Source organism: Stigmatopora argus, chromosome 4 (genome assembly GCF_051989625.1).
Source record: "Stigmatopora argus isolate UIUO_Sarg chromosome 4, RoL_Sarg_1.0, whole genome shotgun sequence".
In the NCBI taxonomy this organism is placed as follows: Eukaryota; Metazoa; Chordata; class Actinopteri; order Syngnathiformes; family Syngnathidae; genus Stigmatopora; species Stigmatopora argus.
In genome coordinates, this window is record NC_135390.1 from 8,589,260 (window position 1) to 8,604,548 (window position 15,289).

Below are 15,289 nucleotides of genomic sequence, written 5' to 3' on the forward strand. Positions count from 1 at the left end.
TTAAATCAATAATTGTAATTTTTTATCATTTTTTTCTGTGTTTTTAGTTCAAAAATCATTTTGTAAAATCTAAAAATATATTTTAAAAAAAGCTAAAATAAACATTGTTTTAGATCTATAAAAAAACTGAATATTCAGGGCTTTTAATCCAGTTTTTTAAATCCATTTATAAAAAAAAATCTAAATATTATATCTAAAATGGTCCGGCCCGAGTGAAATCAAGTTGACGTTAAAGCGGCCCGTGAACCAACCCGAGTCTGACACCCTTGGTCTATGCAATTCCCTTCATCCAATTTTATCCACGTACCCCGTTTCATAAGGAAAAGAAAAATATGTCCTATCTCATGAAACCCAAACCCCGGCACTGCTTATGCTCAAAGGATAGCAGGCGAGCTGGAATCCATTTCAGGTGACAGTGGGCAAAATGACTTGAAATATTTCAAATTGGGTCACTCCCAAGAACAGGCACCACTGCACATGGAGAAAACTCTCACAAGTGCCGGTCCGGAGAGAATGTAGAAATCCACAAAGGAAAATCAGAGCTCAAACCCTTAAGGTCAGCTTCATAAATGTGATGAGTACTAATGCACTGCTTTCATTAAAGAAGCATTATGTAAGATTTGCACTTCAATTATTCGTTAAATGGCCCTAATATTATTTTTCCTCCTCTTTGTGTGCACCTCCACAACAAAATGACATGAACCATGGTATCATTTTTGGATGCAATTCCTATCATGTTTAGTCCAACAAAACACGCATACTCAGTGTTCTAAGAGAACATGTATGCATTTGTGCTCTTTAATTGACACCTTTGGAAATCAGTTACAAATCCAAGATCTATAACAGATACACAGATACATGTTAGATACAACATAATCCCAACCACATACATCAGGAAGTTTTTAGACGCCAGAGGAAGAATAAATAACGCAGGGTATGATCTATTCATTTTCTGAACCGCTGTTCTTAATGTGGGTTTTACAGTGGGAGGCTTCTTGTATTCTTGTATTACTATATTAATGGAATTATAAAAGGAATACATTGTACATTAGGTTGTGTTGAATTATTAGTTGGGCTGAATCTAGACCTTGTGCAATCACACTAAATTGTAACAATGTGTTTTGCCTGTATAAAATGCCACAAATTTCATTGTTTTGGCTTGTTTTGTTTGTAATTTTGACACCACTCATTGAATGTGCACCATGCCACTGGTTAAACAGCATATGTTTTGTGAAAAAAATGCAACCCTTCTTAGAAGAGGCAAGCAACCATCAAAATCATTAATTTCCAACATCGCTCATGCTGGTCAGGGTCGCAGGGTGATGGAGCTTTTCCCAGTTTATTGTTTACTACGATCTAGGGCACACACACACACACACAGACAACCCTGACAATCACAACATCACTGAGCAGGAATCGATCGCACGTAGTGAATGTAGTGCACCACTACACCATCAGGTGGCCTCATTAAACTCAACACAAACAATCTTGGCAGTGTTAGCAGACCAACAAGCTTGAGCGGTTTATGTGTCAATGGAAGCTTGGGACCTCCTTCACACAGTGGTGTGAGGGAGCTGCACCCGAAGTGTCCTTTTGGCAATTCAAAAATCACAAGACTGCCAGCTGAGATTTGACCTACAGGATCTCGGCTCAGATTTCCAACGAACATTGCGACGTCCACGTTTATGCCAACTGTGCTGTTGTTCGCACTATCAATGCAAGCGGATCTCTCACAGAGGATCAAAATAACATACACTGTTTGTCTTGTGGCATTTCAATACTGATTGCAGATTATTGTTCATTTTTCCCATGCAAGACAGCATGATTGACAGAGTTGATCAAGGGATTTCTGACCTGTTTCCTGATTTACTGATTTGAAGGTCATGAAATTAATTGGAAATAGCACCTAAAACATATTTGTAACTGATTTAATTTACTTAATGAAAGTCTCAAATATCTCAATATTATGCGTCTGGAATTACAATATCTACATATGTCTGGGTTACATTTGATCCTTTTCACAGTCCTGGGTAAACTGAAGCTTATCACAGCTGAGGCGGGTTAAAGTCTAGGGCGGGTGCCAGGGCACACATAGAAAGGCATTCAATCATGCTCACATACACACTTATGGAACATTAAAGCCTGGCCAATTTGGGGTTTTTGTTGTTGCAGATGTTAATATAGATATTGGCGGGGTCAACCAAAATGTCCATTATTATGGTCGATGACGAATATATGGCCCAATATATTGTATACAAGAATAACATTGATTAACACAGGGTACATACTATAAGACACAGGTGTCAAAGTGGCGGCCCGGGGGCCAAATCTGGCCCACTGCATCATTTTGTGCGGCCCGAGAAAGAAAATCATGAGTGCCGACTTTCTTTTTTAGGATCAAATTCAAATGATTATAGATGTACATTACATTTCCTGGTTTTCCCTTTTTTAAAATCAATTATTGCAATATTTTCAATCCAATTTTATTTCTTTTGTGTTTTTAGTTCAAAGCGCATTTTCTAAATATAAATATATATTTTCCGTTTTCCACTTTAATATTGAACATAAGTAAACAAATATTTTGTTTACATTTGAAATGAAAAACATGATTGAAAGAAATTTTCAATTTCTAAGAAAAAAAGCTCAAATAAACATTGCTTTAGATCTATAAAAAGGACTATTTAGGGCTTTTGATCCAGTTATTTTAATCCAATTTTTTTTAAAAGATCTAAATATTAGATCTAAAATGGTCCGGCCCACATGAAATGGAGTTGGCGTTAATGCGGCCCGCGAATCAACCCAAGTTTGACACCCCTGCTATAAGAGAACACAAATTCATATGACACCTGAAATGGGATGTAAGACAAGCAATAACCAAAAAGTCCAAGCAGCAAAGCAGTGCTTTGTTCGCAGTCTGTAACGTAGGGCAGCTGCTACGGACCCAATTCATATATGAATCAAAAAAGTATCAAATTAATAATGAGATTTTCATAGGCGTTACAACCTATCTGAGTTTTTTGCATTTGAAAGATGAGTTTGAGTACGATTTCACATTCAACGAATTGCCACCTATCCAAACAACACGGTTATTTTTATCCATTAGAGGCAGGTTTTTTTTAGATGAAGATATGTCAGTTTAACATCCACTCAAAGTGATTGATGTACAAGAGAGGCCCCTGCTTGGTCTGCTTTAAAAAGGCTGTGCCTGTGACAGTCTTGTGACTGACTCTTTGACCTGGCATACAGTGAATACTCTAAGTAAACAAACAGCAGCAATAAAGTGTAATGAATATGAATATGAAGTTCAAATTCCCTCTTCAACAACTTGGAATATCTTGTGGCGCTTTTATTTGAAAATTATTAGGCTTTAAATATCTGTGATTAGCTCAAACCTGGTTGATTAAGAATGCAAGCATAGTCTGATAATAAAGCTTTCTATTTCCAACACAACGGGCTAATGCAACTGTATCCATCATCAAGATTTCTAACTTATTAGAATCTAAAAACAAACAAAGGTAACCTTCTACTGGCACTTTAAAATCACTACAGGTCTGAACCTGATGACAATTGTTATGTTGATTCATTATCCTGTTTAACTCATATTCCACAAACAAGTAGTAACATTAATTCAGTTTTCCACAATTTGACTAGTGTTGTCACATGGGAAGTGGTGTATTTTTGAAACAACACACTGGTTGTATCACATTTATTGCAATAGGCATACAATCCATTTGAACTGGCAAGAATTGTGAATCCCAGCAGTGAAAAAATTATATTTCAGTACCATTGACCGCGATATCTACCATGTTTTAAGTGTTGGTATGCAACATATTCTTGAGAAAATAAAATAACAAATGACAAACATTGTACAAAAAAAATCCTAATATACACAAAATATCTGCCAAAACATGTTTTTTTTTTTTTGCCCTTTAATGAATGAATGTGATTTTTTTTCTGAAATACATTTGGGTTTTGGAGCTTTACTGTAGTATGGTTGTCATTTTTGCATAACCGCAGTCCTAGCACCCTTACAATGCTCAATGATGCTCTGCACCTGTATTTGTGCCAAAAATGCAGTAAAATGTAACACTTGTACAGCAACAGGAGAAGGAAAATTCCATTAAGTGCACGTAAAGATTTGACTTGTCTAACCTGTGTGGTGGCTTCAAGGGCTATCTATTTGGAGAATGAGAACCAGAATGGAGAAGTTAACCCTTCGGAGGGCAATCATTTACCTCATTGGCTGCCATTGACGGTGCTAGACCCATTTAACTTTTGGGTGTCTGTGCAGCCAGCCTTTTCTAGACAAAATGAAAAATTAGCATTCTCAGCCAGTCTTCCCACTTTTCAATGTCAGGCAATGAGTAAAAATCCTCTTATATATGCATTTGTTTACTTATTTATTAAACTCGTCTGACATTGGTCCGGGCAGATGCGGGCTTGATTCCTGTGTTTGATTCTCTGTGTGCCCTCTGGTGTAGTCTGCCTTTTGCCCAAATTCAGTTGGGATGAGTTCCGGCAAACCTTACGGGGATGTGTGGTAGGTAAGAGGAGCAAGCTGTCCAGAAGATTGCTACCGATCCAGATTATTTGATTCAAACAGACCAGATAGGGGCTCTCGAAGACCGGTCTTGCCCACCCTTGCTCTAAATTACCCCCTAGGTATGAGTGTGAGCGTGAGTGGTTGTTTGTCTCCTTGTGGTGTCCTCCACCATTGGCCTGAAGTTACCTGGGATAGGCTCCAGCATCCCCTGCGACCCTAGTGAGGATAAAGCAGTTCAGAAAATGAGATGAGTTTTCAACCTCTGGATAATTTTTGTTATGTGATGTCCACTTATGTGGAATTGATGTCTGTATGATTTTTTTTACCATTGTCTTTTGGCATCAAAAACTGCAATGTTACATAGAAGACAGAGCCATGTTACATTTGTCACGATCGTGCTCAGCAAGTCTACCTGCATGGCGAGGGCAGAGGGAGGGAAGAACGGGGTGAAGGGGATGGAGAAGAGGCGGTGAGGGGGGAGGAGTGAGGCTCTTCTAAGAGCATTAAACCGTCGAGTGTTCTGGCGGTGACAGGGCTGTCAGGGTCAGATGGCTGCTCAGCCTGATTACACCGGCTCACCGTAGATCCTCCGTCGACTTTACTACTGCAAAGCTTGCATGTTCTTAGTTTGCGACGCATTTTCCTCGTTTTTTGGTTGTTTTGTTTTCTCGCGGCCAATCACCCGCAGCTTCAGCGTCAACCGGGAAGGAGCTACAGGTAGTTGTTTGCAAAAAGACCGTCGAGACTACTACTACCTTCACGTGGACGTCGTTGGAAAACCCACCTATGTTTACGTCTCCCTGCGGAGATGACACGGAACATCTAAAGCGGTAAGGGCAAACTCTGACGAGATTAGATTTGTTCTCGTTGTCGCTGAACTCCTTAGATGCGCGCTAACTTTGCAGGTTGTTGCCACCTAAAAGATAGTGCGTCACACACGCTCACGTACACCCGCTCACACACCCGCTGGTATAGATGTGGATAAAAATACTTTGCTACGTGTATTCGGTGTCAAAAACGGGGTTACTAGCAGGCGAGCAGCATCTGCAACATAGGAGCGTGAGACCAGTTTGTCAGTTTATGTGGAGATTCCCAGTAAGGAGGAAAGCTGTCTTCTTAGGTGAGCAGCCACACACAACAAAAAGAAATACACACAGAAGACGTTGGGGAATACGGAACAACTGATTTGATTGAATAAAAGAAAAGACAGGCACTGAAATCTTTCAAACTACACATTGTTCATGTATTTGTATTTTACTGGGGTGTTTCTTTTCTATTGATATTTTACTGGTATTCCCTAGAGCAGGGGGGAACGGTAAATCAGGTCATTGACAACTATGACGTGATAATTTAGGGCGTTTACTATATTTTTAAAATCATTCAATTACTCAAGAAGGCGGCCCGTCAGCCTCACAGTTCAGAGATCGAGGGTTCAATCCCAGGTCTAGACATTCCTCTGTGGAGTTTGCATGTTCTCCCTAGGCTTGTGTGGGTTTTCTCCGGGTACTCCGGTTTACTCCCACTTCCCCATGGTTAAACACTCTAAATTGCCCCTAGGTAAGAATGTGAGTGGGAATGGTAGTCCGGCTCCTTGTGCCCTGCAATTGGCTGGGCACTAATTTAGGGTGTCCCCCACCTGATGCCTGAAGTTAGTTGGGATAGGCTCTAGCACCCTCGAGCCCGCTGTGAGGATAAGTGATACAGAAAATGAATGAATAAATACTCCAATCATTTTATCGGTTGATTGGATTCATACTTGATTTATATTAACTGGAGAAGTAATGATTCTAAGTTTAATTTTATTTAATGATCAGTGTAAATCAAACATTAACAGTTTCACATGAGAAGGAGTTATATTCTACTACTTTTTTCAAACTAGGAGTTACCTTTAAAATCAAGATACTATTCTTCTGAAGCTTCACAAGTTTGATAAACATTAATAAATGTTCGGAGGCTGCTTCAGGTTTAAATACAATACATTTTGATGGCATCTGATTCCTACCACAGCTGTAAACAATTGCCTTTTAGTACAAATTGACTATAATTTTATTTATTCCATAACATGATTATAATTGTCATTGGATTGATTGCTCCAAATCATTTCACAAACCCATGGTAAATAACTTTTTTTTTACATTGGAGTTGGTAAATTCTATTCCTTTGTCTTTTTATTTATTTATTTATTTATTTATTTATTTATTTTTTAAACAAACATAAGTCAGCTTTCAATGATGACTACAGAAATCTGGGAAATATTTACAATTGAGTTGCTAAAATAAGTGTTTGCATAATTTAAAATTAGACTCCAAACTTAAAGATTTTCAATAACTTTCAACTCATCTGATGAGCAGTTAGTTGTTGATTAATCAATTACCTTTGATTGCCCTCCCATGTAAAATTGTCAAAGTAAAATTATATTGTAGTCTATCAATAGGAGGGTAATTATTTTGATGATTTGTTAATCATTTGGAGCCATTGTTCAATCGAAAAATTGTCCCAAACTACTAAATACATGGACATTCTCTGATATACCTGGAATCCTCCTACAAAAACCAATTTATTATAATTTCTTTCAAATAAAACCCTTGTATACTTTAGCTTCTACTTTGGAAATAATTATCCATTAATTGATAATTTATCAATTTTCTTTCTTCATCCATATATTTTACTGTCTTTGAAGAAAAGGGTGGGCATTTATCAGATTGATCAATTAATCAAAACCTATTTGTGTATTAGATTGTTTAGGTTTCTTGATCTATAATAAAAATAATAATTGCTAATTAAAAAATGAGCTTTTACTCCTATCTTTTAAATTCAAGTGTACAGCTTTCAACCTGGGTGACCCGGCGGCTGAGTGATTAGCGCGTCGGCCTCACAGTGGAGGACCTGGGTTCAAATCCAGGTCGGTCCAACTGTGTGGAGTTTGCACATACTCCCTGGCCCTGCGTGGGTTTTCTCCAGGTACTCCGGTTTCCTCCCACATTACAAAAACATGCATAGTAGGCTGATTGGACACTAAATTGAGTGTGAGTGTGAAATGGTTGTGTGTCTCCTTGTGCCCTGCAATCGGCTGCCCACCGATTCAGGGTGTCCCCCGCCTCTGGCCCGAAGTCAGCTGGGATGGGCTCCAGCACCCCTGCCACCCTAGTGAGGATAAAAAGGTTCAGAAAATGAGTTTTCAACCTCTGGATAACAACAAATTTGCAATTCAAACAAGAATCTCAGGACTTGACAACAATCCCACGTATGTGAAAAATGTTTTCAATCATTGTACAAAACAGACCGTCCGAGCAGAGTAACACAATAAAATACAAAAATATTTGTTTGTATTCACACCGGCCAATAACGTGCACAAACTTTTCGGTTTCGTCTGGAGCAAATAAGTGCAGGTGTGAATATGCCCTTAAATTCAAAAGAAAAACAACAGCTGTTACTAGTTGAGTGCTTCCTTGACAGGCCTTCAGCGAATAAAATCAAGTAGTTCCTCCAGTGAAGCCATGGAAGTGGAGTATCTTGCACAACACAAAGGAGTAAAAAGAACACACAGTTACCTTAATTTTAAGGGGGTGAAAACAAAAAAAAGAATAAATAAATAAATGCTCAAGTACCGGAAAATTTGCCAACTCGGTACAGGAACAAAGTATGTGTACTTAATTACTAACCACTTCGAGGAAACCATGCAGACTATACATGTGTGTCATCTTTATAGGACGTTTAGCACGCCTTCTTTTTCCCCATTGCAAGTTAGGACAGGTGCAGCACAGCGATAACTGGTAATAATAACCTTTGTATAGCATGCACAGGTCTGTACTATCTTGCTGGGGTCTCTAACCATGAACCATAGTAAACTTAATTTTAATAGTTCTGGAGCCAATTGTGTAGTTGTGAAGAGAAATTAGCCTGGATCATCCCGATAAATATATAATATGCGCTATAATTATCTTAAGAGTGAACGGGGAAATTTCACTTTCCATAATTTTTGGACCGTAATCTGCTTCTTTTTTCCCCCCAATTTGTACACCTGCAGCTTTATGTGTAGTACATTTTATATGTTAATTGATTCACATTAATTAACTGCATGCTTTTGTTTTAATCCGTAATACAAATGTGTTTTAAAGTGTCGTCCTGTTTATATATGAACAAATAAAAAAAGGTAGGTGTGGCTTCTAGTGAAGTGTGTCTTGTGGTCGGAAAATTACGGTAATTGGTCGCTTTTAATGGCAATGCATCGATGTTGATCGGTCTATGCCAGTAACATAAAATGACAGGCATAACAATCTTTTTTTTTTCTTTGCGGTTAATAAAAGTTAACCTATTTATTTAATGATTGATGAACATTATTCATCCTTGGTTCATATATTTTTAGTAATGTTTTTGTTTGGGGATGTGCCATGAAATAATTCTCTTGGAAATGTAACGCAATAATTGTTAGAAAACATTGCGTTAAGCAACTGAGCATGGCTCTGTGTGGTGATTATTTGATACATTTTTTACTATTTTGGGGCTTGACCCAGTTAATGAGCCATAACGAAGCAGAAGCACTCTGGAGACACGTTTGGTGTTTTTATTTTCACAAACTTCATCAAAAAGAATACTGTGGTAAGTTCAACAAAAATTAAAAACGAATATTATCAGTGTCCGGTTATTGTTGTTGTTGTTGTTGTTTTTCTGTTGCTATTACTAGGTTACTATGAAACAGAAGACGGGGAAATAAAAACATTGACTACCTCAGAGATTTTGTTTCAATATCAATGAATCTGTTTATTGAGCTAGACCGCCCTATTCAACAGAGAGTTGTTGATTCATGTCATTATGTGCGATAAGTGTAGTCAGTTGATTTTTTTCCCTTTTTTTGTATATAGGACCCTTCATTATGTTAGGAAAACTCGCTCAATCTAATGTTTTTATTATAATTTATAGAATCAGTCATGCCATTACAAATATATAATGTTCTATTGTGACACTCAAAAAGATTCAAATAAAATTTAACCCGTAATTATTTTGATTATCTTGATTGCACTGCATCATATCAAAATCTGGTCCCCCCTTTTGTGTACACTAATCAAAATATTAGAACCTCTTTATGAACAATGGTGATGCTACTGCATATTAAGCACTTGTAATCAGAATTTTCTTTACTGATTACAACGGTAAATTTTACGTCCAGTGAATAGAAAAAGCTTTCGTACTAAGTAATCTCCAACACATCGCAGGATAATAACTAAATATAGATCGTCAACAACCTAGAATAGACGGCGCTGTTGTGGAGCAGTCAGTGAGTGAGTAATTTGCCATGTGACTGAATGCTTGTGTGTACTTCCATGTGTGTGTTTGTCGCCAGAGGTGAAGAGGTGATCGCAGATTACCAAGATTACCCTTTCGTCTTTTTCTAGGTGTTTGTCTGCAGTGTTTGCCCACGTGAAAGGATTCACATTTAATCACATTCCCAAACTGTAATCACATAATTTAATGTAAAAGGTGTTCTGAAATCATGTATATTTACTGTAACCGTGGCATCTAGTGGTAAACAAGGTGTACACGGGAGGGTGACAAATATCTGCTATCTAATTCTGGAGTTATTGGTTGATTTTTGTCTTTGCAGAAGCACTGGTTGATGGCGTTTGTGCGACAAAGTGGTGACTACTGCCACGCCCAACACATGTAGACCCAACCAATGATGCAGTTGTACCATGCAGTTGTGGGACCCTGAAGTCTGAAGAAACTAATTGTGCCTGGGCAAAACAGCCATCTGATGGGGTAATAAACAGAGCATCAAAAATCTAAGTGGAGAAGGACTTGAAGATCTTCTCTTGCCAGAGCATAAAGGAACGAAGGACTGATATCAAAGTCTGTGAGAGTTAAACACAGAACTGATGATACATTGTTTCCTCCTGGGATAGGTAAAGCTGATGGGGTAAAATATTTTCCATATTTTTGAAATCTTTTTCCCCCAATTTCAACATTTACATTTATTCATTACCATAGCCACCCATTCAACCAATCATCAGAGACTCAACAACTGTCCAGTAGACATCTAAGGTGAGAAATTTCATCCATTTGCTGAACAGTTTTGCAACATGAACACCAAAACAGGGGACATTGTGTAACATTTAGTGTAAATAAAACCGTAATACAATAATTTTCAAATCCCTTTAAACATGTACAATTAAATACACTATGATGACAAGATGGTTATTATTAAAAAGTGATCAACTTTACTTATTTTTGGGTGAAATATTTACTCATTTTTAATGTTCTATTGAATATATTCATTTTCCAAACAACTTATCCAGACATGGGTTGCAGGGGGTGCTGGAACACAGACACCCAGAATCAGTGGCCAGCCAATCACAGGGCACAAGGAGACGGACAACCATTCACGCTCACACTCATACCTATGGGCAATTTAGAGTGTTCAATCAGCCTACTCTGCATGTTTTTGGGATGTGGAAGGAAACCAGAGTGCCCGGAGAAAATCCACGCAAGGCCGGGGAGAACATGCAAATTCCATACAGTGAGGATCGGCCTAGGATTGAACCCTTGACTTCAGAACTGTGAGGCCGATGAGCTAACCACTCATCCGCCGGGCCCAATTGAATATAGATTTGGAGATTATGGTAATAGTGTTTTGTTTATAATTTGTCTAATACACCATTTTATGTTCATTGGAACTGGGATTTGTATTGGGTATGCACTATTTTGAAAAATGTGCTGTATTCCCAAAATTCACAAGTCAACAATTTAGGAAATTCACGTTGGTTAGTTGTTTCTCCATTGTAAGTTACAACATCCATTTATTTGCACTGTTGCTGTGAGCATGTAAGGCATCTGATTATTGAATTTTAAATTCCATTATACACTGAAAACACTTGATTAAATCGTGTGGAAAAAGTGTAAAGGAGCATTTCATTTCAAATTTGTAATTGCAGTATGCATTTTTGTTTATTGTATAATGATATAGTGTGCATTGCTTATAGCACATTTGTAATACAAGGGTGAGTACTAGTAATAATAAATACACCATTTGTAACACTTGCAAGTAAAGCTGAATGAAGAACATTGACATTGAGGTTTTGACTCCTGCAATGATCTAACCTCATTCAGCTTTTTTCTCTCCTTATATATTAGTTTGTTTGTTTGGTTTTAACCAGTCTCCTCTGTAAGGCACCAACATTATAGAACTGCAATGTGCCAAAGTGGCCGCTTTATCACATTGGAGCTATGTATACAAAAATTATTTAATGCTAGTCTGTTGTCAAAGAAATGACTTCTTCCCTTCAAAACTCTTGTTTATGCATTTTAAAAGTGTGAAATGTAAAAATTGCAAACCAAATCACAATTTGTTTTTAAAAAAAAAATGTACAATTAGTTTTTTTATTGTCAAAATTGTGCAGTCCCACTAGCCCTGGAGCCTCTCTCACACATCATTGATTATTAATATCTCGTTTCCAAATGTAAAGGTCGGAAGTCTTCCTTGGACAACTGTGTGGCAAAAGTCTGACTGAGCATCATGAACCGTCCAGCTCCAGTGGAACTGTCCCACAATCACATGCGGTTTCTTATCACACATAACCCAACAGACAGCACACTTGGCTCTTTCATTGAGGTAAGATTCCATCTCTGACAACCTAATTCTTTGCAAAGAAGCAAAACAACAGAACTGAGTCTGCTTTTGTGTTCCAGGACCTGAAGCGATTTGGGGCCACGACAGTGGTTCGAGTCTGTGACGTCACATATGACAAAACACCACTAGAGAAAGATGGCATTACTGTGGTGGTGAGTAAATCTACAAACATCCATCCAATTTGATCCAATCTGATCAAATCTGAGGTTGTGTCATGGGGACAGCAGCTTCAATAGGGAAGCCCAGACTTCCCTTTCCCCAGCCACTTCATTCAACTCTTCTAGGAGGAACCCAAGGCATTCTCAGGCTGGCCAGGAATTATAGTCTCCCCAGCATGTCCCGGGACGGTCCCATAACACCTCGCCTTTAAGTCCTAAACCTGGGACCTCTGTAGCTGGTGTCATAGATGAAATTAGAGATAATTTACTACTGAAATAATTTAAAATTAAGTAATTTGGACAAAAACAATAATGCAAATACACTTAGAATCATGGGAATGTTGGCACAATATTGAAATTACGCCACAGTAACATGAAAAAAAGTAATTTAAGCCCCAAGAAAATTGTACTGTAGGGATTAGGGTAACATTTGCATAGTCCCCTTACTATATTACAACAAAACTAAAGTCCTTACTACAAAATTTTACTTGTAGGGTTGTTCCCTAATAAAGGAATAGCTTAAACACCAGACACATTTATTCTAAAGGTACTTATGGAATGGTGGTTTTACACTGCTTCTTGCTCAGGACTGGCCCTTTGACGATGGTGCACCTCCTCCAAGCAAACTAGTGGATGATTGGCTGAGTTTACTGAAGAAGAAGTTTCAGGAGGAACCTGGATGCTGCGTGGCTGTTCATTGTGTGGCAGGCCTCGGAAGGTTAGCAGGTTTCCCTTCAAATCATGTTCAAAGTACATGCACAATACATACTATGCACACACACTTCTACAATAAATTTGTAAATGATGTTACTGGATGATCTACAAGATTTGGTACAAATTTTGATTGCACTGCAGTAGATTTAGGATGACAAAAAAATTAAACTGTAACCTCAAGGCACTTTGCTTAGATGTGCACGATGAATTATTTGTCATCAGGCGGACAACTGTGTTTATGCCTATTGTATGTCCTCACAGGGCTCCTGTGCTGGTCGCACTTGCTTTGATAGAGAGTGGAATGAAGTATGAAGATGCTATTCAACTGATTCGACAGTGAGTAAACTCCCAACTTTTTTTTTATAGCAAACTAAATGTTTATTATTGAAGAGACTACATAGACTGCTTTTAATACTGGGGTAGGGTGGACATATCAATGCATTGATAACTTCAATCTATATTTTGAGGCCATATCTGGGGCCTTTTGGGATGTATGAAAATGATTCATGAGTAAGCCCTAGGTTGGTAAATCACAGTATTTATTTTGTTGTTTGTTTTCTACCTAAATATGACTTTCTAAGTCATTTTCAATTTAAAGCATAACAAATATAAAACTGAATTTATAATATTGTTTCAAACCATTGAATTCTGTCTCAACTATTTCTGTTTAAGGAAGCGTCGTGGAGCAATCAACAGTAAACAACTAACTTACCTGGAGAAGTATCGATCCAAGCAACGGCTTCGCTTTAAAGACACTCACACTCACAAGAACAAGTGCTGCACTATGTGAAAACACCCAAACACATCGGTCACGTATTTGGACACAAGAATGTTAGACCCTTTTAAGGCCCAACCTATGAAATAATGTTTTTTAATGTGTTACCCTCCTTTCATAACAAATCAAAGTTTTCCATTTGTAATAACTTTGGATCTTTGCAAACAAAATTATATTTGGGATCTTTGCTTTAATAGATGTAGCTGTGATGACAGAATGGAAAATAGGGCAAATTTGATTGTTCAGGCTTGTTGAAGTTGCTTAGTAACACACGGAAAACAATTAATTAGGAAATGCAGGTTAATCTTTCAGCATGCAGCACAACCTCCAATTCATTTGGTGTTTTTTATTGTACAAATATTCATTCTAATTTGACACATGGTTTCTTATTCACGGATGCTGCCAAATGAAAAAAATAATTTTTAACAATTCCCAGAGACTTTTTGCAGGCAAATATCAATGCTGTCAGCATGATAGTACCTATAAAGCCTTCACTTTGGTTTTCACAACCAATGTTTGTGTGTTTACATTTCAGAGTGCATTTTGCTATTTTCAATTAACTGGTGGAATAGAGAAGGATTTGGGATAAACAATATGGTAACAACAATTATTAAAATGCCTGAAAGGTGTGGACTAAATGTAAATAAAAGAGTATATATATCAAATCATGGTCTTGTTTCTTTTTTTTTTGTCCTCTGCCAGACCTAAAATTGTTAACGGGCTCCTGTTTGCAATTTGGCAATATAATTGAATACTACAGTAGGAGTAGTGTGCTAACGTTTATTCATTCATTCATTTTCTGAACTGCTGTAGCCTATGCCAGCCGACATCGGCTATCAGTTGGGGGACACCCTGAATCAGTGGCAGGCCAATCGCACAACACAAGTCTACAGACACTCATACCTAGGGACAATTTAGAGCACAGGTGTCAAAGTGGCGACCCGGGGGCCAAATCTGGCCCGCCGCATCATTTTGTGTGGCCCGGAAAAGTAAATCATGAGTGCTGACTTTCTGTTTTAGGATCAAATTAAAGTGAAGAGTATAGATGTATATTAAATTTCCTGACTTTCCCCCTTTTAAATTAATAATTGTATTTTTTTTAATCAATTTCCTGTGTTTTTAGTTAAAAAATCATTTTGTAAAATCTAAAAATATATTTAAAAAAAAAGCTAAAATAAACATTGTTTTAGATCTATAAAACACTGAATAATTAGGGCTTTTAATCCAGTTCTTTTAATCCATTTATAAAAAAATATGTCTAAATATTAAATCTAAAATGGTCCGGCCCATGTGAAATCAAGTTGACGTTAAAGCGGCCCGCGAACCAACCCGAGTCTGACACCCCTGATTTAGAGTGTTTAACTAGCCTACCCTGCCTGTTACCTGGAGAAAATCCACGCAAGCCCAGGGAGAACAGGCAAACTCCACACAGTGAGGACCAACCTGGGATTGAACTCGGCCGCTGCTAACGTTTA

General features: G+C 37.8%; 1 protein-coding gene across 3 annotated transcripts; it reads left to right on the forward strand.

Annotated features, from left to right (window-relative positions):
* Positions 1-5,040: 5,040 nt before the first annotated feature.
* On the forward strand, positions 5,041-14,479 carry LOC144073311 (protein tyrosine phosphatase type IVA 3). 3 transcript variants are annotated; one of them, XM_077599037.1, is made up of 8 exons: positions 5,041-5,373; positions 10,146-10,457; positions 10,529-10,582; positions 12,004-12,149; positions 12,227-12,319; positions 12,913-13,043; positions 13,301-13,375; positions 13,712-14,479. In XM_077599037.1, the coding sequence occupies exons 4-8, from the start codon at positions 12,054-12,056 to the stop codon at positions 13,827-13,829; spliced, it is 513 nt and encodes a 170-aa protein (XP_077455163.1). In that variant the 5' UTR covers positions 5,041-5,373; positions 10,146-10,457; positions 10,529-10,582; positions 12,004-12,053; the 3' UTR covers positions 13,830-14,479. The 3 variants fall into 3 exon arrangements, with proteins under 3 accessions (XP_077455163.1, XP_077455162.1, XP_077455164.1); XM_077599036.1 differs by having other exon boundaries at positions 10,146-10,443; XM_077599038.1 differs by lacking the exon at positions 5,041-5,373 and adding an exon at positions 5,416-5,663 and having other exon boundaries at positions 10,146-10,443.
* The last annotated feature ends 810 nt before the right edge of the window (positions 14,480-15,289 follow it).

What these genes read in the sequence shown, in the direction of transcription:
- LOC144073311 (XM_077599037.1), top strand. Translation starts at nt 12,054, where the DNA reads ATGAACCGTCCAGCTCCAGTGGAACTGTCCCACAATCACATGCGGTTT. An exon ending in CACTTGGCTCTTTCATTGAG is followed by an intron (nt 12,150 to 12,226) that starts GTAAGATTCCAT and finishes TTTGTGTTCCAG; the next exon opens with GACCTGAAGCGATTTGGGGC. An exon ending in TGTGTGGCAGGCCTCGGAAG is followed by an intron (nt 13,044 to 13,300) that starts GTTAGCAGGTTT and finishes ATGTCCTCACAG; the next exon opens with GGCTCCTGTGCTGGTCGCAC.